General features: G+C 35.2%; 1 protein-coding gene across 9 annotated transcripts in view; it reads left to right on the top strand.

The window, feature by feature from the left end:
- Ogdh (oxoglutarate dehydrogenase Nc73EF) overlaps positions 1–25,415 on the top strand; it is a 41,668-nt gene that overhangs the window by 12,425 nt on the left and 3,828 nt on the right. For 3 of the 9 annotated variants that reach the window (XM_087346642.1, XM_087346643.1, XM_087346649.1), the window contains 16 exons: positions 4,720–4,782; positions 8,462–8,717; positions 10,268–10,502; positions 11,532–11,711; positions 12,533–12,713; positions 14,807–14,934; positions 15,893–16,045; positions 16,708–16,936; positions 18,182–18,332; positions 18,625–18,752; positions 20,280–20,458; positions 20,947–21,069; positions 21,995–22,158; positions 22,870–23,017; positions 24,114–24,268; positions 24,768–24,890. In XM_087346642.1, the coding sequence (XP_087202768.1) occupies positions 4,720–4,782; positions 8,462–8,717; positions 10,268–10,502; positions 11,532–11,711; positions 12,533–12,713; positions 14,807–14,934; positions 15,893–16,045; positions 16,708–16,936; positions 18,182–18,332; positions 18,625–18,752; positions 20,280–20,458; positions 20,947–21,069; positions 21,995–22,158; positions 22,870–23,017; positions 24,114–24,268; positions 24,768–24,890 (2,596 nt within the window). The remainder of the gene's footprint in view (positions 1–4,719; positions 4,783–8,461; positions 8,718–10,267; positions 10,503–11,531; positions 11,712–12,532; positions 12,714–14,806; positions 14,935–15,892; positions 16,046–16,707; positions 16,937–18,181; positions 18,333–18,624; positions 18,753–20,279; positions 20,459–20,946; positions 21,070–21,994; positions 22,159–22,869; positions 23,018–24,113; positions 24,269–24,767; positions 24,891–25,415) is intronic. The other 6 variants (XM_087346645.1, XM_087346644.1, XM_087346650.1 and 3 more) reach the window with 3 other exon arrangements.

Here is a 25,415-nt window from a genome sequence, read left to right as displayed (position 1 = left end):
TACGTGCCATAAATCTACGACATGGGACCATCAGCTTTACTTCCCCTCCAAAGGAAGTTGTGCTACGGATTTTTATCACCCTTAAAAACACATAGACCTTGGCTGGGTTTGAACCTGCAAACCTTGGGTCCAGTGGCGAGTATGCTAACCACTAGTCCACTGCGGGTGACGCTAAAAATAAATATATAGAATTTAAATATTTCAAAATAAATGCCAGAAAATAAAAGAAAACTTTCCTGTAGGTTTACTACATCTATTTCCATAAGTACACTATTTTTACTTTCATCTCATGTCATATCATAGCTATCAGAATAGTTAACCCTTTGAAACTGAAGTTTGTGTAATAATTTGTAAAAATTCGGTCCGTACATCAGTGCATCTGCATTGCAAGGATCAGTTGGTTAATACTGTTTAGAGAAATACTTGTTTACTCTGAGAATTATATGAAACCTTTAAATTACTCTGTGGAAAAAATGCAGTTATTCTTTATTAAAGCATGTGATTCATATAGTTACCACTGGGCTTTAAAGTGTTATCACTCAAAAATGCACCATGCCACCAAATCACTGTTTCATACATAAATTTTTCTTTATTCACTGTTTTTATCTCATGTTTTCTGTGTTATGCAGCTTTAGTAGGTGACAAATTGTTAACTAGTTGAAGAAATTAATAAAGGACTTCTATTTTGTGTTCCTTTATCTTTAATATTTATTTTCACTTATATTGTGGTCTATATGTTTGTCTGTCCCCATTGGCTCCCATATTTTGTTCTGAATAAATATAAAAAAATTAGTATCTTGTCTATTTAACACCAAAGAAATGTTCTAAATGTGCAGGCGAGCTGCTGCAAAATGAAATTCTTTCAAGTCTTAGTCAGTATTTTTTAATGTTTTACCCAAAGTAAGATGCTAACAAATCATGCTCAGTAACTCCAGAAATTTACTAGTTTGATGACCTATGCAGTGACTCGGCCTGGTATAAGGGAAGGGTAGTTTTCCCACAGGATCCCATAAATGATACTGAATTGTCGGTTAGTAATTAGATGAAGTTACAGTTCTTCCTGTAAAATAACATTTTTAAGTATTGTATGTAGCTGAGATTTTTTGCATGATTTCCAGAAGGTGATGCTTATGGTAGAGGTTATATCTGCCCATGTTTTATTTCCAAAACTGCTAATTGGGTTCTGATGACATTTGGTATTGGGAGGGAGCTACACTAAAAGTTGTATATAAAATGTAATCTTGGTTTTTATCAGCCTGTTATAACTCCTGGGGGTCCGTGTGGTCTGAGGCGCAGGCGTTGTGCTGCTTGGTCACTGGGACTGTGGGTTCGAATCCCACTCTAGCCATGGATGTGTAAGATCAGATCTAACTTTCTTGTAAAAAATTGTGTAGTTATAAACAATATGTGGTATAAAATGTGTAATTAATAACTAATGTTTGCTTGTTTGAATCATTTTTCAATCTGTTGGACATTTTAATAAAACAAAAGTAAATTTTTTTTCTGATCTTGTGCTGTCTAATATCTTTAATGTGGTTAGCTTTGCAGTAATAGATTTATACCTGCAATAAATTAACATCCTAGCCAGTGAGGTATACAAAAGAGCAAAGAACACATTTGTAAAGTATTTGTTCTTTAAATTCACTACACCTTTCCTCTCTTTCTTTTGTCAGAATTTACTGATTCAGAATGCATGGAATGATCATCTTATGATGCCTGACAGATGACAGGAGTAGCAGATGCTGAAAGTGTATATTTCTTATTACAAATAATTGAATTGAATATTTAAATTTATGTAAACTTTAAGGGGAATTAGGATCTGTAGTTTTTAAATGCGATCAGATAAGTGAACTCATCCCGTTAATCCTGCAGCTTTACTGTCGGCATGCACATATCAGGAGCATCATTCTTAAATGTTTGATTACATTTAGTAATTTGAACATTTTTTAGTTTTTGTGTACAAATGACACTTTTGGAATATGCTGGACAGTTAAGTTAATTTAGTTTAATTTTGAAATTAAATTCTGTTCACTTGAAAAAAGTTATACATTTTGTTGAATGAAACATGTTATGTCACATCAACTTGTGCTATATATTTTTGAGAGTTGAGGAAGTCATGTTGAGCACCTGATTTGTGTAAAGTGACTAAGTATATGAAATGGCTGTCTTCTGGGTTGTAGCATGATATGGTCTGGCAGAAGTGTGCTGTCACTTCAGAGGTATTGCTGCCTCAGAAATGTTGATAATCTTCTATTAGACTACCAGACATGGTGCCACAACCCAGAAGACACCCATATTTATACTTATAGTTGCAGCTGCGAGAACCTCAAATCCTACCTAATAGAAACTATTTCTCCTCACTATGTGTAGATACAATATATGGGTGGTAGTTTCAACTGAAATTTATCTTGGCATATATATTTTTCAAAACTTTTGAGGTGTCACATACTAGAAAACCAAAGTCTATGTTTTTACCATCATGAGATGATAAAATCTCAAACACTAAACATGTACAACATTTATATGTGGTACAAAAATCTGTTGGAATATACTATAACTTTGCTTCTGAGGTGAATTATTACTGACTGTATGACTAGGATTGTGTTTCCAGTAGGAGTAATATCTAATCTGTAGTGAGGGCAGTTTGGCCAGGGGGTTAAATGTCCAGTGAAGCTGACTACTTATTTCCATTTAGTGCTGGTGTTTAGAATGCATGGAGCCTTGCTGTCACACTCTCACTGCACCACTATTATGTGATGCTTAGGCAGAGAGGTAATCTTATCTGTATATTCTGAAAGTGACGTGAGATGTAGACTCACAGGATTCTACTGGCTTCCAGTATGTGTCTCTATATAATTGTTATTTTTTGACAGTTTACTGGGATAATGATTGTTTTTATTATATTGTATGATAGAAGTTATAGGAAACTGTAGGAAATGTGCTTTGAATTTGAGCTTTTAAGGTGATTGTCCTTGGGGATGTTCCATGTACTATAGTAGAAGTTTACTGATGTTTCAGAGGTGCTTGACAGGGCAATGATGAAGGTAGTAAGCACCTCTGAAACATTGTTAAATGTCTACCAGACTATGTGGAATATTGCAGAAGACAGTCATCTTCACACTCACTGTTGAGATCTTGAAATTTCACCTTGAGCTCTTAAGTCTATGCTTTAGTTCTTGATCTGCATGACTTCTTGTTTATTTAGTTTTATAAACTTTCTTTCTTAGTATTTGACATTGCTTCTTTTCATCATCTGTTTGTTTTAATAATCGAGAATGCATCTGTGATGTAATTTATTTTGTTGCTAATCAGTGCTACATAATAAGCATATTTTTATATAATCAATATTTTTATTAATACCTAACTGTAATGGTATACCTCAGGGATGATACAGAACAAGTTTACTATTGAAATGTCATTTTGGTATGTAAAAGACTTGCTTATGAACTTTTATGTGGTTAGTGGGAAGCAAAGTAACCACTCAGTTTTCCCTTAAATTTTATGTATATCATTTACCACACACACATTTCTTGTCTTATATCTAGAAGAAGCAATTTAATTGTGAAAGGATTAAATTTTGAATGAAAGCTCTGTAAATAGTTGGGAAACTTGTACAATACACCTTCAAATTTATATTGCATATTTGACCATAGAACTATGACATCACACATTTCTTTATTCCACTTCATTCTTCTTCTGTAGTAGCCTACTACTTGATAGTTTGATACTTTTTTATAGAAGCATTATGATTTGTAATATATGGACATCTCATTGGTATTTTGTAAAGAAAATGGAAAAATTAGTCTTTTAAAGTTTCTTTCACATATAAGATTGGAACATTAGTGTTGAGCACACTACATAGTTTACAAGTTTGATGTGACTGTATGTAGAAGCTATCAGAATTATTTTTCATTCTACTTATTTATTTTATAAGGAAAGATAGGCTATATTAAAATGATTTGAAGCTATTGATGGATTTTCTTTAAACTTGATGTGATCATGATCAATTGACTTGAGATAACCTCCACTTCAAGCAGGGAACCAATATATGTGGTAATAAATAAAAAAGCAGTTTTTAATACTTCTTTTTTAGACTAACAACAAAATGGCAATCGTTTGAAATCATTGGGTGGGGGGGGGGGGTAGAATGTGAACTTTGTGTAGTGATGGATCATAAACATACCTATAAATTCTTTATAAATTATTATTTGTGCCAACATTTAGAAAGATGGCTACAATACAAGACATTCATGTTATGTCTATCAAGTTTAAGATAGTTGCAAAGTGCACTAGAGGAAAATTAGCTGAACTAGTCAAGTGACTGGCATTTGGTTCTTGGCAGGGGCAGGGACTTTTCTCTTTTCTACCATGTCCAGGCCGACTCTGGGGCCCACCCTGCTAGCTCTTTCTCTGCTGATGAAATAGATGGGAGCATTTACATTTTGTGGAACCTATACAAAAAAGTGAATAACTAAATTATAATCTTATTAATTTGTAAATGGAGAAGTTTGAAGGAGTGCAAGGAATTGTAAATTCTTCCTAAAACTTTTATTCCAGCATATGAACTGGTATGTTGTGTTTGAGATACATTGTTCTCTGTATCCCTGAGGTGTGCTGTGTAATTTAGAAATGGCGTGTGAATGATATTAACAGAGAGCTTCAGTATTATTTTGCATGCATGTTTGTTCATTATGTATTATGTTGCAATGTTTCATTCAGGCAAGAGACCAAGTACGACATATTCACAACACCTGCAGCAGAAAGTGGCCTCCATGATGGAACGTACGTAACTAATTTATTTTAGCTTTCTGAGGTACTACAATATGGGTGGCTTGGTAACTGTGATAAACTGTACTGTATTGATACAACTGAGCTTGAATATTGTATTTAAAATGAGTTCTTGTAATCCTTAATTTATAATTTGCAGGTGAGACACATAAAATTAATAAGATGGGTGGGGCTAATGGCTCAAATGAGAGACAAGAAATGTTCATAAGATTTTGGTCATTAAGTCTGAAGCAGACTTGGAGGCGTAGAGGGGATGATACTAAGGTAGACCATAATAAAGTTGTGTGTAGACTGTATTTAACTGGCTCATGATAGGGTCCATTCATAGTGATGTACCTTAAGAGCAGGGAATTTCTGGACTAATTGAATAACTTTGCTCCATAAAGTTAAGTTATGGATTTAAACTTTCTTTTTGTGTTTTCATGAAAAAAGGGCCCATTACAGTGGAAAGAAGACCCGAGAATACATAAAACAAACATCACAGGCTATGTAAGCACTGGTGTGCTTGCTTAGATAAACCAATGAAATATATGTCACGAGTTAGATATTCATCAGCATTGTACTATCATTCTGAACCAAATTGTTATACAGTATTTCTCTTTTGCTTTAAGTAGTTTAGTGACGTACTCTACCTGTGTAATGATTATATGTTTCATTCAAGAAAATAATTCTGCAGTGGATAAATCAACCACTGTTAATATTCAAGCTGAATAATATAAACCAGCACATGATTTGTTAAGTGACTACAGTTGTGTGTAATTTGCCAATGGAGAAATGGATACTTAAGGTTGGGTAATGCTACTCTATTGTCAGCATAAAGTTGCAGTGAAATATTCGAATTTTCGTGGGTAATTGTGTTATTTTGTGTTGTGTGCCATTCCGTTCGGTGTATAAAGTGTATCCATCCATCTGCTCATGTGTCTGATCTCCAAAACTGTGGAATGAGTTTTGATTAAGTTTAGTATTGAATATCTGCATTAAATGTTACTGGGTGAATTTAATTTTGGCTCAGTGAGGCAGGATAGCTCAGTCAGTATAGTTACTGGTTGCATGCTGGATGGCTAGGTGTCAGTTCCTGACTGCAAGATTTTTCTTTTTGCTAGCATGTGCAGACTAGCTCTGGGACCCATCCACCCTCCTGTCCAATGCATATCTGATTTATTTTCCTAGAAGTAAAGTGGTCAGCTTGTGAAGTTAACTAACTCCTCATCTCCATTTAGTGCCAAACATAATTTCAGTTTGGTCAGATGTCTTTATTATGATTAACTTTGCAATATTAAATTTATATTAGGAATAAATGAACGTAGGGACGTAAAACAGCAGAGAATAGATTTGGGAAATGTGTTTTACACCATTGGAGAATGTCTTAATACCCTGCTTATTCAGTTTTTATTTTCGATACATTTTAATTTCAGTCATGGTGTGGGTTCAGGTTATGTTTATGTAATGTTTGTTGTACTGTATGACACATCCCTCCAGCTTTCTGATGACATGAGTGGACTTCAGATAACAGAGTTATGAACAAAGCAAGTTATACTTTATGTGAGTAATTAGTAATGCAAATAAGTTTGAATATTGTATGTACACAAGAATTGAGTTTTGGAGTCTTGGTGAAATGATATACTGTTGGATCTTCGATGATTTGATTCCTGGCTAGAACAGAACTAAAATGATGTAAATAAGGAAAGTGGTTCATATTATTCAGCCACTTTGAACCAAAAATGAATAAATGAAGTAATAAATACTACAAAAGAAACCAGGCCTGTCACATGAACCAAAGGTCACATTAATAAATTCTCCTCAGGCAGTCAGCTGGTTAAAAATCACCAATGTTTCACAGACTGTCTGTGCCCATGCTCTGGGAAGATAGATATATATATATATGTATGTAGGATGGTCTGGACACGCAGTTACATCATAGACCTGATGATGGGGACAGACATGGTCCCTGAAGTGTCGGTGATTTTTATTCTACACAGCTGACATCCCAAGAGTACTTTATTGCTGTTAGTTGCTGCGAAAACTTTAGAAAACACATTTAGGTCAAATTTGTATTTGACTGGTATTTAGGACTGCATAAAAATGGTTATATCACAGAATGGAGAGAGAGGCTTGCTGATGTACAGACTGACTAAAGCAAGAAATAAAAGATGATGACTGAAGAGACTATTAAATATCTGAGACCATAACAGGCCAAGAAACAGCCCAGCTCCTTGACAGCTTGATGATGAGCAGCATTTTGTGCAGGCTGACTCACTATACATCCCCTTACTCCCCTTATTGTTCTATTTCACATTGTAAAATATTTGGTTTTTAGATCTGTGCATATATCTCACAGAATAACATTGTTTACAAGTTTACAGTATATAAAGCTGTAAGCCACTGTTCTCAAAATTTTAATTTCTGTGAAGATCTAATAATATTTTCTAATTCCTTATGTGTGTGTGTACTCTGTAGTATTCATATTAATGTAACTCTGTTATGTTGCTGCATGTTGGTGTGTGTTGTGTTGCTTTATTTGTATGTAAATATTTCTCTCTGCTTTATTTCAAAGTGATGTGCTTTTATGAACCAGGTATAATTTGGTAGTTATTTATACATACTTATTCTACTTCTGTTAAATATGTGAAGGTAATTTCATATGTTTATTAAATATCTTTCGCAAATTTTCAAAACTGGGAAATTATGAATAGGAAATTGCTAGATTTGACATGTTTCAAACTTCACATTTATATATATTGTTCTTTGTTTAGAGAGATGGGCTTTAACCTGGATGTTTGAGGCCATTTTGAATGAGATGTTGTTTATCCCTGGTTTATTTAATAGCACATTTACCTTTTAGCTCGGTGAGAAAAGAAACAAGGCTTCAGGCTGGATAGTAACTGGTTTTATTTCTGTCAGGAATATTTTTCAACAGCCAGTCTCTTATCCATGGATATTGGGGACAAAGCAAGAGCTTGCAGTAGACTACTCATGTGCAACTAGTACCAAGGTTTATAATAATGTGTGGCAGTTTATCTGCAGTCCCCAAAATATCTTCATGGCAGTGTCTTTGGGCACAGGCATAATTTAGTTTTTTATTGAGGTGGGGTCATTGTTCATATTCCTTTCTGCTTGCTGAAGTTGGAAACTGATTGTTCCAGTCTACTGTTGATCGTTGTCACAGGATAGTTGTGTTTGGAATTTTCTGCAGACTCACATTTTCCAAGTCATTATACGCTTCAAGGCGTCCTGACTTTTCAGGAATTTGATAGTTTTTATACACTTTGGTGTGTTTCTTTCCGTTTTACATTGTTGTTTCAATATGTAATGGAATTTTTATTGTTTCTTCATTGATCTTCTTCGGCAAGAAGGAAAGGTATTGCTGTTCAGCATTTAGTGAATTAAAATTAATGTGTCTTAAAATGATAGATTCTGGCTTGAAGGTTGCAACTTCTTGTGGTAATCACATTAATGCTTATCATACCACACATATCTCCCCTGCAGATATCCATAGTCAAATTAAATTTAAGTATTTAATTAAAAGCACAATTCATTATGCTACCATGTGGCATGAAATGCATTTAAGATGTAACAGTTTATGTTCCTTGCCAGTTACAGTGGGCTGATAAAGGATAATATACTGGCTCATTTGTTGTGTGTCACTGTTAGTTGATATAAATTTCTTGTACAGATGAGGCCGATATGGACAGGGTATTCAAACTGCCATCTACAACATTCATTGGTGGTAAAGAGAAAGCGCTGTCACTGCGTGAGATCTTACGGAGACTTGAGACAGCCTATTGTCGCCACATTGGATGCGAGTTCATGTTCATCAACTCGCTTGAACAGTGCAACTGGATCAGACAGAAGCTGGAAAGCCCTGGAATTATGGAGATGGATAATGATGAAAAGCGGCTGATTCTTGCTCGTCTCACAAGAGCCACTGGGTGAGCAGACAGTGGAAACAGTCAAAGTTTGAAGGTTTCTGACAATGGTGTGTTATATAATATGTAATATGGTCTTTTGGACTTCATCCAATGTCTAAATTATAAAATTATAAGAAGTATAGTTTTAATAATTGTATTATTTTGATGAAGAGTAAAGTCTAAAAGAACAGTTTTGCATATATATTGGCCTAATTTCTTATTCTGTAAGAAAAGATGAGATAGGTGTGTGATGTTATGATATGAGCTAGGGTAGCTTAGTCAATATAGTGTCTGACTGTGGACTGGGCAACTGGGGTTTTATCCCTGACAGGCACAAAAGATCTTTCATCCAACCTCTTGTGTCCAGACCACCTGTGGGGCCTTTGACCAGGGGTGAAGCATGGTTCGGCGCATGGTGTTGACCACTCAAGCCCTTCTAGTGCCAAGGTCAAGAATGTGTTTATACAGTGCAATTGCCAAAAATATCACCATAAAAAAAGTGAAGCTGTCCCTCTACACACCATGTAGGCACTTGCGGGGGGGAGTATGGCTCCTACTCATTCATAACCTTGGCAGTAGATAAGGGTGAGTGGTCAGCGTCACACCCCGGCTGACCTTTACTCCCAGGAAAGGACCCCAATACCCATTGGGCAGGAAGCTGGGTGAGAGCCAGTCTGGACACAGAGGCTAGAGGAAAAGAATCCTCTGCTCCTGTTGGAGATTGAACCTTAGTTGTCCAGTCTGTAGCCAGCCACTATACTGACTGAGCTACCGTGGCTACACAATGTCGTCATATAAGGATTAAAATGTAAATTTTGCTTCCTGAATGACAATTATCAGTATTTTGCAGTTAATTTGGCTGTAAGTTTTGTTGTAGGAACGCCATGTTGGGCATTGAGGTTTATTTGATATACATGACACTTTGGGAGTTGGCTGTACTCCTGTTTTCAGGTGATTGATTGTTGTTATGCTGACACATTTTATTTTTAGCAAACAAACAGGTTTGAACCTGGGAACTTTCAAATGCTAGGCTAGAATGCCCATCACTAGATGATGGGGGGTTGGCCCAGAAATGATTTTAGTTGTACCTGCTCTTAGGTTACACAACCAGTTAAAAGTTTAGTCATGATTTAATTTCACTAACTTGATGTTTCTGCTGTGTAATGATATACTTTAATTTGTTTTCTGTTTCTCAAAGCACATGTGGAGATTAAGTAATAACCTTCCAGAGAGTAATTATTGGTATTCAAGGTTAAATTAGAGGGTCATATGGTGCTTCATTTGCATATATTATGTCATCCAATCTCGTGAATAGAAAGTGCTTAACCTCTTGATTCCAGTTGGCTACTTAATAGAATGTGTCTCTTTGATTATGATATTTTGTGTATCTAGACCAAAAAGATCTCCAGCAATTTTCAATCTGGTAGGTTTATGTTGAATGTTTACAGACATCAGGAATGGGAGAGAAAGTAATTGAAAAATCCCACATTAGCAAAAAGGGAAAATGTTTTACTTTTTTTCTCATTTTGATTGAACCTGAGGATGTAATGTATATTTTATTGTATGTTAAGGTTTGAAAGCTTCCTTGCCAAGAAGTGGTCAAGTGAGAAGAGATTTGGGCTTGAAGGTTGCGAGATTCTTATCCCAGCCATGAAACAGGTGATTGACAAGTCAACAGAACTTGGAGTGGAGTCCATTGTAATGGGTATGCCTCATCGTGGCCGTCTTAATGTGCTGGCCAATGTGTGCCGTAAACCTTTGGAGCAGATCTTCACACAGTTTGCAGCATTGGAAGCTGCTGATGATGTGAGTGACAGCTTTTTGTTGTGTGTTGTTTATGGTTTGGCTCTTTCTTGAAGATGATAAATGTACTCAAGAGATGAGAATTCACTAACTTTTGATTTTAGAGAGTGGATGCATTGCGTGTCATTAAATAAAAATTAATTTAGCAGTAACCTTTTGAAGACCAACAGCAACTATATGTACCACCTATTTAAGAACCAGTTACTCTGCATTTTGTCCACGGAATGTGTTTATGGGTTTTATATGATTCTCAGAGTAAATAGTAATTATTTTCTTAAACATTAACCAGTTGCCTTTGTAATGGAAAGTAATGTTTTCTTTGAGGTAGGAACTGAATTTTTAAATATTATTTAGAGCTTTAGGTTCAAGGGGTTAATTTAAAGGCAGAAAATAAAATAAGGCAATACTTGGTTTACGCACATTCGATTAACAAACATTCGCTATAACTAACGTCACAATTCATTCAAAATTTCTTAAAGTCGCCAATAGATAGAGTTCCTTATAAAACGAAATGTCAAACGTATAGTGAACATAATTGTAAGATTTAAATAAATAGACTTTTAAGAAATGTATTTATTACAATAATTATTAGAAAATTATTATATTATAATTATACTGAACTGTTCTTGGTTAATAAAACTAATCTAGCCAGTAAAGAAACATTGGTTTACATGCCACACCACATCCAATGTTTTCTCGTGGGAAAGAAATCGGTGATTCCCCTATTCTAATGTATAATAATATCGTAAAAGCTCAGGAATGCAAGATACACATAACGAACAAAAGCGTATGATGAACAACATCTTGGAACGGAACTTGTTCATAAACCGAGAGTTGCCTGTATGGTATTCTTTGATGTAATTAATAGTAATTGAGTTAATGCAGTACATGTATATGCATATACAGCTTTACATGTAGCTCAAATGAATCATTAAGGTTATTGTCTGGTATATTTATGATAAAAGAAAATTAAATAGTTATGGTGGCAGTTAACATTTAATAAAACAGTACTGCTGTTTTGTGGTTTGGCAGGGATCAGGTGATGTGAAGTACCATCTGGGAACGTACATTGAACGTTTGAACCGTGTGACTAATAAGAACATTCGGCTGGCTGTTGTTGCCAACCCCTCACATCTTGAAGCAGCGGATCCAGTTGTCCAGGGAAAAACACGAGCAGAACAGTTCTACCGAGGAGATGGTGAAGGCAAGAAGGTGAGTTTGTGTTGCTTTCTCATATATGGCTGTGAATAGAACACAAGCATTCTACTTTTTTTGTGTGTGAAAGTAACTTAACAGGTGGTTGGAATTTGTAGTTTATTATTCTAATTATTTAGCTCTTATTCTAACTAATGAAGTAACTGTTGACAAATTTATAGTTACTTAACCATTTAAGAAATTTTTTTCTGCTTTCATGGGGCCTGAAGGCTATTATGTTCACTAAAGACCACCATTTTACCCTATTCTGCACTAGTTTAATGCAGAATGCATCTTGTAACCTTATTTCTGTAAGCTCCATGTTTGTATTATTCTCCCATTTATGCAAAATTCTTAGTCTTTTGACATGAGGTTTCCAGACCAAAAGTTTGAATGCCAACTTGTGTTTAACATGACCTACCCATCTCAACATGTTTAGATGTGATATTAATAATTGGATGTATAGACTGTTAGTAGTAGTATGCAGCGTGAGACTGATAGGGTCTACATCAAATCCTCAGCTGTTCTACTGGTATTTGAAGCAGAAAAGGTCAAGAACCTTTGTGTTACACATTAGAAAATGCAGCAATAATAGCTGTACATGATGCTTTGGGGGCAGAATTTAACACTACCTCATTCAGTGTTAAATGATGAATTATAGTAATTAGACATGTGAAATGTAGTTTGGTACCAGGTAAATACATCTGAATCTTTTGTTTACTCCAAATACTAATCTTTTGGAACTGAGTTGTGCATCATGGCAATAGTGACCATGTTTTGATAATCATACTTGTTATGTATAGAAAGCAGAGTTAGCAAGTAGTGCTGAACTGTTTTAGGTAATGTCTCTTCTTCTGCATGGTGATGCAGCTTTTTGTGGGCAAGGAATTGTTTATGAAACTTTCCATTTGTCTGATCTCCCTGACTACACAACACATGGAACTGTTCATATCGTTGTTAACAACCAGATTGGATTCACTACTGACCCAAGACATTCAAGATCATCTCCATATTGTACTGGTAAGTGAAGCACATGAAATGTTGCCAGCTTTGGCCAGTGCAAACATAATTATGAAAGGTCTGTGTATGTGTAGGAGTTTTACATACAAAGTACAACCTTTCAGAAATTTATTTTGTAAAGACTAATTTTCCTACAGATGTTGCATTAGAATGCATTGAAAGAATAATTAAAGGACCTGTTTTCTGAGTTTTCAAGTGCCTTAAGATGACTTCCACATCATGTGAGGAACTTATATTGGTATGTAAACAGTTTTTTGGAAGATGGATTGACTGTGGAACCCATAAACCAATACGCGCCCTACATCTGCTTTTAGTGAGGTTATGTTAAGGTCATGTCTGTGTCCCACACCAACTGGGCTTGATAATTAGAACATGGAATTTGTGAAGCCATTGCTTCAATTGAACAAGAAATCTTGCAGATCTGGAAGAAGTTTCTTTATCAGTTTCAATTTGATGTCATTGTATCTCATATCAATAATCTGTGTAGTTTTAAAATATCTTAGTAGTATACATTTATATTAGTATAACTTTTGTAGGACTACTAATTTGTTCAAAATAGAATTTAAAATTATATATTTTATTTGTAATAACCCTGTGTATTTGTTAATTTGTGTCACTTATCACTTTATCCCTGTTGTTGGTGGCAGAGACAGATAGATAGCATCTGAGACTTTAGAGAATTATTCCACATTGACATTTTTGATCACCCAAAAAAAAAAAACATTGCAGTTTTTGATACTTTTCAATCATATTTCATCATCATCATGTCTTATCATTGTCATTATCATTCATAGTAAAATGAGGTGTTTTGCAATGAAGGCATAGTATGATCAGGTAGATTTGCTTGTTATTTAACATATCTGATTTGTGTTTTTAACAGTGAAAACAGTCACCATGGCTGATGTTTTTCTGTTTATCCTTGTAGTTCTGCAACACCACCTTCAAAATATGACATTCAAATCTTTTCCAACTCGACATTTGTGTTATCATCACTTTGTGTTCAGTGTTACGTAACCTGTAAAGTTGATACCAGTGTTCTTAGAACATGTTACTCATGTTACCCCATCATTCATCTTGGGCAAGTTTATGAAGAGGTATATGATGAGTATGTTTCTGACCTCAGTTAAAAATTAAAGAAACAAATTATTTATTTTATGTGAGGATCAGAAAGCAGGGTAAAGGATATGTTATGTTTATTTTCTGATTTCAGCATTTAACTAAAGTCATGAACAGAGTCTTTGCCCTATTCACAAGAGCTTGCAACAGGACTCTATCCTAAATCAGAAAAGTCTGTTGCTCACTATTACCCTATTTTTTTAAAGTTCATCTTAATATCTGTGGCTAGGTCTTGCAAGTTACAACAGTTTTCCCACCACATATGATTTTATATGGCTTTTAGGCATGCAATGGATAGACATGCTTGCACCAAAGTTGATTTGTTCTTTATGTCTTCATGCATGTAATTTTGATTAGTTACTGCCATTCCCAAGTATGAATGTGTCACATTTTTAAGAATGTGTTTATAATATTGAGGTTTGGTTTTTAATATCTGCCTTTATATAATAGTATGAATCATACTGTGAGAGTCCCGCGCTGTAGCCGCGAGGTCTGAGGCATCATGCTTCGGACCGGCGATACGGAATGCGCGCTGGTTCGAGTCTCGGGGGAGAAGAAATTTTCTCATGAGATTTTCGACCAGTGTGTGGGATCGGTGCCAACCCAGCATCGTGACAAAATTGGGGAGCTACAATAAGTAGCGAAATCCGGTTATGAAAACTAGCAATGGCTGGGGGTCCGTCGTGCTGACCACAGGTCACCCTATATCTGGTTGGATGATCGTTCACCTCTGCTTAGGCATGTGAACGTGAGGCCAGCAGTCAAGCTAGTCAGCTTTGGCTCTCTGGAGCTGTTACGCGACAGATTTAATTTAATTCATACTGTGAGACTTTGCATTAGAGGGTTTGCTAAGCTGGTTTAAATTGTATTCCTGGAGACTTTGTTGATACAGTATAATTATCATGTGCGTTATCATTGTCAGTAATGTGAGATTAGGGGATATTCAATTTGTAAACACTGTTAATTTTCTTTTCCAGATGTGGCTCGTGTAGTGAATGCTCCAATATTCCATGTAAATTCTGATGATCCTGAATCTGTGATGCATGTATGTAAAATTGCTGCTGAATGGAGGGCTGCTTTCCACAAAGATGTTGTGATTGACATTGTACGTTTTCAGTTAATTTTTTAAACTTTGTTTTAAAATTTAAGTAGTCGCATATTTCATCTTCAAACTTCTTGACAGGTGAATTTAATGTTGGTCTGAATTGGTCCAATATAAGCTCTGCTTTATAAGAATCACAAAAGAAAGTTTGTAATTGCCCTAAAAAGTGGCTTATATAAAAATGCTATGTGTATAAATGAAACATATCATGAGTATGTAAACTAATATTTAGCTTTGTTTTACAAATTTAAGTTGTCACATATTCCATATTCAAAACGTCACAGAATTATCTATTTAATTATTGGGATCTGCGTTAAAAGTTTTCAAGTGAATTTAAAGTTGGTCTGAATTGGTCCAATATAACCTCTTCTTTATAAGAATCACAAAGGAGCATTTGTAATTGCCCTAAAAAGTGGCTTACATAAAAACGTTATGTATATATGAAACAAATGAGTATCTACAACTAATATTTAACACATGTTTGAGGAAGTTGTCTATTTATTGAAGTACAAGGAAATATCTTCTATGGTTTTGTGCAATATGATGTATGTAGTATGACTAGGTAGACAAAATCTCATAAAATGTGTGTTATGCCTTCCCGGTCTTCATAAAATATTTATTTTGAAATGGACAAAAATCTCTTAGTTGGACTCTTTCCTTGAAATCTGGTTAAGTATATTTTTAAATATTATTTGCTTTCATTGGCACTACCATTTGCTCATTAATTTGTGAATAAAATATTTTAGTGGAATCTGTATTATATACTTATTCAAAATAATGGATTGTTATTATTTTAAATGTTTTTAACTTTAAAGGTAGTTTTATTTTTAGGTTAATACAGCATTTTGTTTTAAGTGAGGGAGAAGTAGGGCTTGCTTATGGGAGAACACTTTGAATATAACATTAATTTTATGCCTTTAGAGTCGTAAGACATTTTCATAATCTGTGTTTTGATTTCTAGGTGTGCTACCGACGTAATGGCCACAATGAAATTGATGAACCTATGTTCACTCAGCCCTTGATGTACCGAAAGATAAAGCACACATCACCTGTTCTGGACAAATATTCTGAAAGACTGATCCAAGAAGGAGTTGTTACACCAGAAGAGGTCAAGGTAAGTACATTGAAATATGGTAAAAAAAATAACCAATAAAGCACATTGTATTTTTCTCTCCCATGTTGAACTTCCCTGCAGAATTTTGTGCCACAGACAGTATTGAGGTGAGATGCAGCATCATGTAGTCTGTGCCTCCATCTTAAACCCTGAAAATGGAGACTGTTTTCTTCTCTGGAATTTTGGTATGTAATCACAAGACTGCATGGCACACCACCAAAAGACCACCATTTAAACTTATCACCATGGAAACCTCAAATCATACAGTAATGAGATGCAATCACAGTAACATTCATCTTGAAATTAGAGCATATTAAATTTGGGAAGTGCTTTCTAATAAGACACATTTGGGTTGTGGTGGAGGCAGTAATCACCTCTAAAATGTCAGTTTCTATAAGATTACATGGTACACCATCCTGGAAGACTGTCATCTTGATACTTCTTGCTGTGAGATCATGAAATCTGGGTGAATGTACAAATGTGTGATGAATTTGTTAGTGGTAATGAAGACTTATTCATGTCCTGTAGTGCGATTGTCAATTAATATATTAGGAATGGGGACTACATATATAAGAGGATGGGTTCATGGAGAGCTAAAATGATATTTTGTGTAGCTCCCAACATGTTGTAAATGAATGTTGTTGTTCTGTGTTTCTTTTAAGGATGTGAAAGACAAGTATGAGAAGATATGTGAGGAGTCGTATGTCAATGCTCACAAAGAGACTCACATCAAGTACAAAGATTGGCTTGACTCTCCATGGTCAGGCTTTTTTGAGGGCAAGGATCCTCTGAAAGTATCACCAACTGGGGTTAAAGAGGACACTCTTGTGCACATCGGCAAGAGAATGTCTTCTCCACCACCGAATGCTGCAGAATTTATTATTCATAAGGGTTAGTACTTTTTATATCAGTGGTCTACAATTTTTGGTCACAATGCTTAGTTGTGTATATAGGTTTTTAAAATATATGTTGAAATTTGGATTCCCTTATCAACATTAATGCATGCTTTCATATAAATGTGATCTTTTGGTACTATTCAGATTTTAATATAAGGTTGATTATTGCTGATTTAAGTAGGAAAATTTTTCCTTTGTATACCTTAAAGCTGAAATTAATTCTAGGAAATTTTATCAAAAATAGTAATACCCTAATAAATTTCCTACCCCATCATTTATTGAACCCACATTATAGTTTATTCAAACAAACAAAAAGATATCCATCACTTCAGTAGAAAAGTGTTCAGTAGGCCAGGTTGTTTGGTTTGTATTTTACTTTCTGAATACAGTGAATGAAACTGACTAAAACACTGTGTTGAATGGAATGGCTCTTTCAGTCTGCCTTCCTGCTTATTTAATGTTATGATTTAAGGTTTTCTTTCATTTAATATTTAACTTTACTTCCAGTTCAGTTATCTGGTTTTAGAATTCCCTCCATTTAGTATGTTTATACCTTTTTGTGTTTAGGATTGAAATATGCAAGAGTTTTTTTGCCTGTTGTTTTTGGGGTGTGAAACTTGGTCTCTCATAAAAGAGAAGAGAGTTTGAGAGTACAGGTTTTGGAATATGTTTGAGATTTTAGAAGAGATGCGGTAACAGAATACTGGGAACAATTACATAATAAGAAGCTTCCTAATATATTTTTACGTAATACTTTTAGTGCAGTTGAATGAAGAAGGATGTGATAGGTGGTCATGGAACATATATGGGGCATATGAGAAATACAAAGTTCTGATCCAGAAATGTAAAGGGAAGAGACAGTTTTGGAAACCTATTAAGAAATGGAAAGATAATAACATAAATTGTCATGTGAAGTAGGGTCTGAAAGTGTAGAGAGAGACTGGATTCATGTGGCCCAGTTTTTGATTCAAAACTGGGGGACATATTAAATGAAGGGAATCAGAAATTGAAATAATTATTTAGGACCTAAGTGAGAGAAATTGGTTGTAAGAAATGGTGTATGTTTAGTTTCTTCAGTGGATATATCAAAATATAATCATACCATATTTTGAGCATGATCACACGTTTGGGCCTACTTACATCAGATTATTTGTTCTTGCTGTTACCTTATATTTAATTGAGTATATAATTTAAAAATTTGGTCGCTCTGTTGTGCCATACATTCTTTTAATGTTTTCAGGTATTGAACGTATCCTTAAGTCTCGTATGGAAATGGTGGAAGCACGCATTGTAGATTGGGCTCTTGGTGAAGCAATGGCATTTGGCTCCCTGCTGAAAGAAGGAATACATGTTCGCTTAAGTGGTCAGGATGTTGAAAGAGGGACCTTCAGGTATGATTTCAGAATGCTGTATCTGACTATAATAAAATATACACATGCATACATATGCTACCCTTGGTTTTATTGCATGATAGCTGAAAAATTGTATTAGTGTTACTAGTAAGTTTGTTGGTAATTAATGTTTTTGTAAGGAAGCAGAAGGATGAAGTAAGAAATGAATTAGGGTACATGATACAGAAAACCTTTGGTTTTGATACCAGAGTTTTAGTTTCAGTTTGTGAGGATGACAGTGTTATTGAATTATAGTAATGATCTTATAATTATTTATTGAATTGATCTGCAGCCATCGCCACCATGTTCTCCACCATCAGACAGTGGACAAGGCTACATACAAACCTCTGTGCCACATGTATCCTGATCAGGGTCCATACACTGTATGCAATAGCTCATTGTCAGAGTTTGGAGTTGTGGGTAAGTATTTTTAGTTCATAGTTTACCAGAGGTTTTCAGACCTTTTGGAAATGTATTTAGTTTTGTTATATGAGCTGGTTTAGCTCAGTCAGTATAGTGACTGCTATGGACTGGACGTCTGGGGTTCGATTCCCGACTGGGCAGAGGATTTTTCCTCTAGCCTCTGCGCCCAGACTCGTTCTGGGGCCTACCCAGCCTCCTATCCAATGGATACCGGGGTACTTTCCTGGCGTGATACTGACCGCTCACATCCACATTATTTTCCAAAGAAATTGTGTGCATGATGCATATTTTGGGTTAGCTTAGGTTATAATTATTAAAGCAAAATTTAATATTCAATTCAGTTAAGATATTAGGATTTAGGTAATATGGAGATAATAGGAAAACAAATTTGTAAGGACTATTTTAAATCATAGCATAATTATTATAGCTATCTATTCCATTTCAGACTTTGAAGTAGTTAAATATGCTATCTATTCCATTTCAGACTTTGAAGTAGCAAAATATGCAAATGGATGTCTGTGTTCTTAATTTCAGGAAGTATGTAATAGAACACAGTTTACCACATAACCACAAAAATTGTCATTCATATGAAGCCATGAGCAGGATCACCTCTCATTTTCAGTTTTCTCTCCATTCTTTCTTTCCCTTTCAGAGCATAAGTTTGAACCTGACAGTAGTGAAGGATCTGAAATGTTTCATTGTTTCTTATGAAGAATCTACACAAATAACATTTATATGAGAGGGTTTAGGAGATAGAGATCATCATCATCATCTTCATTGGCTGCTCAGCCCTGTGTGAGCCCTGGCCTTCTTCAAAAGGTTCTTCCATTCTTTCTTATTCACAGACAAGGAGATAGAGACATTATCCAAGGTTTTACTGACCAGTGCTCCTGAATAAATGCAAATGTTCATCAAGTCACTTCCATATTGTAAATTTATGAAAACTTCCCACTGGCAACAGGAATATTTATACATTGTTATGGCTAATCCAGTTTCAGTAGTTTTGAACACACAAAGTTGGATCTGCTCAATTTTTGTATTCTTCTGGGTCAGTTTTATAATTTGACCACATAGCCCAGTTCACATCATCAGATGATGGAAACAATAATTTGATAGAATATGTTGCTTAAAATATAAGAATGTATTGAATAATGAATTGTAACATGTCATTAATTTATAGTCAGTAATTTGTTTTCAAAATTTAAAACAATTCATATAATTAATCCTGGCAATAAAAAGTCCCAGCAAGAGATTCCAGTGCCTACAAGTAACAGTCATCCATTTTGCAATTATATTGCTGAAAGTAATAACAAAACTAATTTTCTACTGGTCAGTTAAACATAAATTTGTAAGTGTGACAGCTGCAAAAACTGATATTTTCTTATATGTAAGCATGCTGTATGATAGTGGGATGCATGTTTGGCAGGCCTGGTGTAAGTATTTATACAAATAAGTGTTATGGTGCCTGCTAATTGGCTGAAATAAAACCTTTGTGTGTGGTTTCTTCCCCTTCTTCTTCTTTAGGTTTTGAGCTTGGATACTCTATGACCAATCCCAATGCTCTGGTGTGCTGGGAAGCACAGTTTGGAGATTTCAACAATACTGCACAGTGTATCATTGATCAGTTCATTTCATCTGGCCAAGCCAAATGGGTACGACAGTCTGGTCTCGTGATGCTTCTGCCTCATGCTTTGGAAGGCATGGTAAGTTTAATTTTATACATTTTCTTCCAAGAACCATATACAACATTTTGTGAGAAAGATATGAAGAGATACTAAGAAATGTGTGAGCCATTAAAACTGCGAACAAAATACATAAGTAAATGACCTACAAGCGGATTTTTAAGCTTCACAAATTATGCACAGAGTGAATAGGGATCAACTGTGATTATAATATGTAAATTAATGATTTTAAAATGAGAGTGCTGGGCCCGTTTAAGGCTGAAGTTATTGCACAAACAGAAAAATGAACACACAAGAGAAACATTAAAACATTTTTAATGGAATGAAAGCATAGGAGACAATTCGGTCAACAGTCGTATTGTATCTCATTGACCTAGGACTGAAAATAGGTTTATGTCTCATTTGTGTGAATGTGTGAGAGGTTCTGTTTTTATTGGTTCCTGTTATTTGTGTTTTGCCTGTTACTGCTGCATTTGTGTGGTGAGCTATATGTTTCTCTGTTATTCTAGGGGCCTGAACATTCTAGTGCTAGGTTGGAGAGATTCTTGCAAATGTCGTCTGATGATCCTGATTACTTTCCACCAGAAAGTGAAGAATTTGCTGTTCGGCAGCTGCATGACATCAACTGGATTGTGAGTTGCAGTTTGTGAAATATTTAATACATAGTTACAAGTTCACACATCTTCCTCATGAAAGACATCAGAGTGATGAAGATGCACAAATGATTTTTCTGAAGTTGTCTGCATGATTATTTATGGCTTAAATTTAATGAATTTGTGTAAAGAGAATTGATAAAACAATTACTGGGAATGTATTCTGAGATTTGTGCAGAAACTTGGTTTATTTCTCTTCGTAGCTTGCAGTTTGGTATTATTTTCAGGGCCCTGTAGTTGTTCTGGGATTGAAATTAAATCTTTTTAATCACTAACTTTGTTTCTTCTTGTTCCTTCCTCCAGTGTATCTTTTTCTAGGACAGCACTGTTAACTCAAAACATACATAAACGAAGTATATAATAGTGACATTATCCTCATCATCATTGACTAGCAGTGAAGGCTTTACATGTTGACCCACCAAACACAACACAAAAGGAAAACTGGCAAGGAAATCATATATAATAAATAATTTTAAAATTACATGAAAGGCCAGTAGTACAGGTATGAGGCAATGCAGGGATCCAGTTGTAGCTGGTTGTCAATTCTGGGAACAGATTTTTAAGCTCATGCAGTGCTGGCAAAGATGTGTGGATCATTCGTAAGATTTTGTAGAAAAGTAATAGGACATATTCAAGTACTATTGACTGTATCTGTTATCGTTCATGTATGTTTGTTTCAGTATACAGTAAATGTGCTCATGACTCATGACTCTTGGTATGACTTTCATATTTTTCTGAGCTTTTCTGTTTTCACTGTCCTGTAATTATGTTCTGAACTCAAAATGAGGTAATGTTGTGTGTTGTTTGACAAGGGTGTATAGTACAGTGTTAGGTCAGTAAATACTGCCTTATTTTTATGAGATGGGGTGAGAAACTAAAATGCTTTGCTATGTTCATATTTCAGGTTGCCAACTGTTCGACACCAGCAAACTATTTTCACATCTTGCGGCGACAGATTGCTCTCCCATTCCGCAAGCCTCTGATCCTCATGACACCAAAATCCCTGCTGAGACATCCAGAAGCGAGGTCTAGTTTTGACTTGATGACAGAAAATACAGAATTTTTGAGGTAATTGTTTATATACCAAAAAGTGAAAAAGGAAATTGCTTGTTGTGTCTTTGTGACTTCACTTATGGGAATTGGCAGTACATGGTGATTTATTTGTGTATATTATAGAAATTGTTTTGTTTTAGACAAGAAAAATTCTGGTAAATCACATATTTTTAATGTATTTTTTATGTTTTCTCATACTTTGATGTCCTTTGTATTTGTCTGTTCCAGATAGAAGGTGTGTTGCATAAAGTTGTTCACAGTACAGATACACTCTGTAGCCATGATTAATTTTCTCTTACATACCATAATGAAAATTATTTTGTATAAATGTTGCATAGATTGTGTTCTGTATTATGTTTTTGTGCAAGGAGCAGGGTTTGAGAAAAGTAAATTTAGTTTAAACTTCAAATAAAGTCAAGGTTATATAGGACTTAAACAGACCAAAATTAAATTCGTATGACAATATTTAGTGGAAATAATACCACATTTCATCCACTCTTGTCAAGTAGTTTCAGGGATAAACATCTGGAAAAACACAGCCTCCCCATTAAGCATTTATCTTTGCACTTCTTGCAAAGAACAAATAAAAAACCAGTTAGCAAATTATGTTAGGAATTGATGAAAGACTCTAGGGTTACAAGCTGCTTCGGGTCTTTCATCATCTTCACTCGCCACAAAAGCTTCACTTTATGTTGGGAATATCTATTGAACTGTTTTGTGTGACAGGGTGATTCCAGAGGAAGGACCAGCAACTGAAAACCCAAGTGCTGTGAAGAAGTTGGTATATTGCTCAGGCAAAGTGTACTATGACTTGAAGAAGGCTCGTAATGAGAAGAACCTTGAAAAAGATATTGCCATTGCAAGAGTAGAACAGGTACAAAATATATTCTGTTGCTGCGCAATTCACATTTTACAGGATTTTCAAGTACTGAAGCCCTATCTCACTGAGGATACTAGATTTTTAGGGTGACTTCTTAATCTAATTTGCTTATAACTAACTATATGTACCAGAATCTTTGTTGAGAAGCTGACAGTCTACTTCCCTTATTTTATAAGGAAGTATGTGTTTATGTTACCATGCCTATGCTTGTCCTCTCCACTGTAGCAAATATAAGAAATATAGGTAGGTGGCAGACTGAATTCATTCTTGTGTTGTTACATACTATCACCCCCTCCCCCCTCCTGTTTCCTCTCAGCACAGTGTAGTGAACCTTCCTGCCTGTACAGCAACCTGTTGCATATTTTAAGACTTAGCTCCTCTGTTTGTTAGGTCACTGGTAACTTTTATTATTTGAGCTGTGCAAAATTGTGCATCGTCATACATATCATGAACAGTTCTTAATATGTTGTTTTAAAAGTTATGCAGTTTTGTAACATTTTGATTTTTAATCTATATTTGTTGCCAATACAGAACACCTGTCAGCTCTCATGTCTTGCAAGATTCTTTGCACAGTTCTTAATCTAACACAAGCTTTGGCAGCCAATTATTGGAATTTTGTAATAAAAAAACTTTTTACTAATATAAAAGTTACTTTTAGAACAGAAAGTTGTTTACATTTGTGGACTTAATAAGACATTGCTAGCGAGGGGATATTTTCTTTGGTGTCACATTACATGATGCAGAAGGATCAGGTTTTGTCAGTTGTAAATTTCATTATATTTCAGCGCTCATTGAAAAGTATGTATGATACAGCATTAAATTATGTACATGACACACATTACTACAACTTTTTGCAACAGATCCATGCCACAACTGACCATTAATTGGTGCAGAGTGCTGTACATTACTCATTTTCTTAGATACTCTCTCACCCTTCCTAGGCCACACCTCACCTGCCTTATTTTTTGCACCAGCTTTTAAGGGAAAAGTTCCTTGAAACTTTATTATGGTTTTCTTATACTTATATTTTAGAATTTAGATCATTGCATGGAAGACATTAATCGAACTTATTACATAATCTTTCTTGCAGATCTCTCCTTTCCCATATGACTTGGTTAAGAAGGAGTGTGCAAAGTATCCAAATGCTGCTTTGTGCTGGGCCCAGGAGGAGGCCAAGAATCAGGGTGCCTGGACTTACGTGCAGCCTCGCTTCAACACCACTCTTAATGGAGCCTCTGGTGTCAGGTAGGTCTGTCACTTCTGATGAGCCTCTAACCAGAAATAGATGTAGACCCTTTCATTTATACAGATGGAATGGTTATATGAAATGTACAGCATACTGTAATATTGATCTTTCTTAGTTTCTGTAATGGATAGCAGTCATGACCTTGTACATTTTAATTTTAAATGTAAGAATGTTTTACTGAAATGTGAGGATGAAATATTGTAATTGGTGTCTGAACACTCACATTCGAGCAATTGGCTACTGCAACAGACATTAGAACATTTTTTCTCCCACTATCTTTATCTTGTTTTCTTCTTGAATGTGCCGAGGGGGTGCCATAACGTGAGAGATAAATATGTAAAAGTACTGATATGACGAGGTGACAACTTGAACACAGTATAACTACCACTCCTTCCACCTCTTTATAATGCTGCTGCTGCTTCGTGTTAAGGCTAAGCATCAGTGCCTTCTTTAATCTGTATAAAAAACATTAAAATATGGGTCTTGTGCATTTTGCAGACCCCGGAGACATCGAGAAAACAGTGAGGGGTTTTTTGGGAAGTTTTTTGGCTGGCATTCTGGTCTTACTGAAAATGCCACCTCCCAACTTCATCCTCCTACCTCTACACCTAGAGTTATTAGGTGAGGGCTGTAATTTAATACAAAAATAACAATTCCAAAAATAGATTATTTAGATAAAATTTGATCTGGAGCTTCTTTTTGTTCTGGTAGATCAAATCAGCTTTTGTAGAAAAGGGAGAACTATAAAGATGTGGGGGTTGAAAAGTACATGATCAGTGTGTAATGATACGTTTTGGGATTATTGATTACTATACAAAGAATCAGGCAATTTGGTGGATGACAGTTTTACCATAGCACTGATTGTCACATGTGAGAGTTAAACCACTCAGGCTTTGTTGTTGATACTGTATGCTTCTCATTACTGCAGAGTTGCGGTGTTTCTGTGTTGAGACGTGATATTAAACTTGTGACAGTGAAATATGTTGTTAGCAAGGAGAAGTGTAAGTAGAATAAATAAACATTAATACTTAATGTGATAACAGGAATGAAATTTCCTGTCAATAATGTGATCAGTTGCACAGTATTCTTAGCATTTCAGTGCAAGACAGATTTTACTGGTAGCAACCTTGCAACAACATGATGTTA

Source organism: Zootermopsis nevadensis, unplaced genomic scaffold, assembly GCF_977971745.1.
Source record: "Zootermopsis nevadensis isolate Lab colony 2312 unplaced genomic scaffold, Znev_1.0 Znev_ptg000010l, whole genome shotgun sequence".
Classification (NCBI taxonomy): Eukaryota; Metazoa; Arthropoda; class Insecta; order Blattodea; family Termopsidae; genus Zootermopsis; species Zootermopsis nevadensis.
This window is presented reverse-complemented; position numbering and strand designations above follow the sequence as displayed.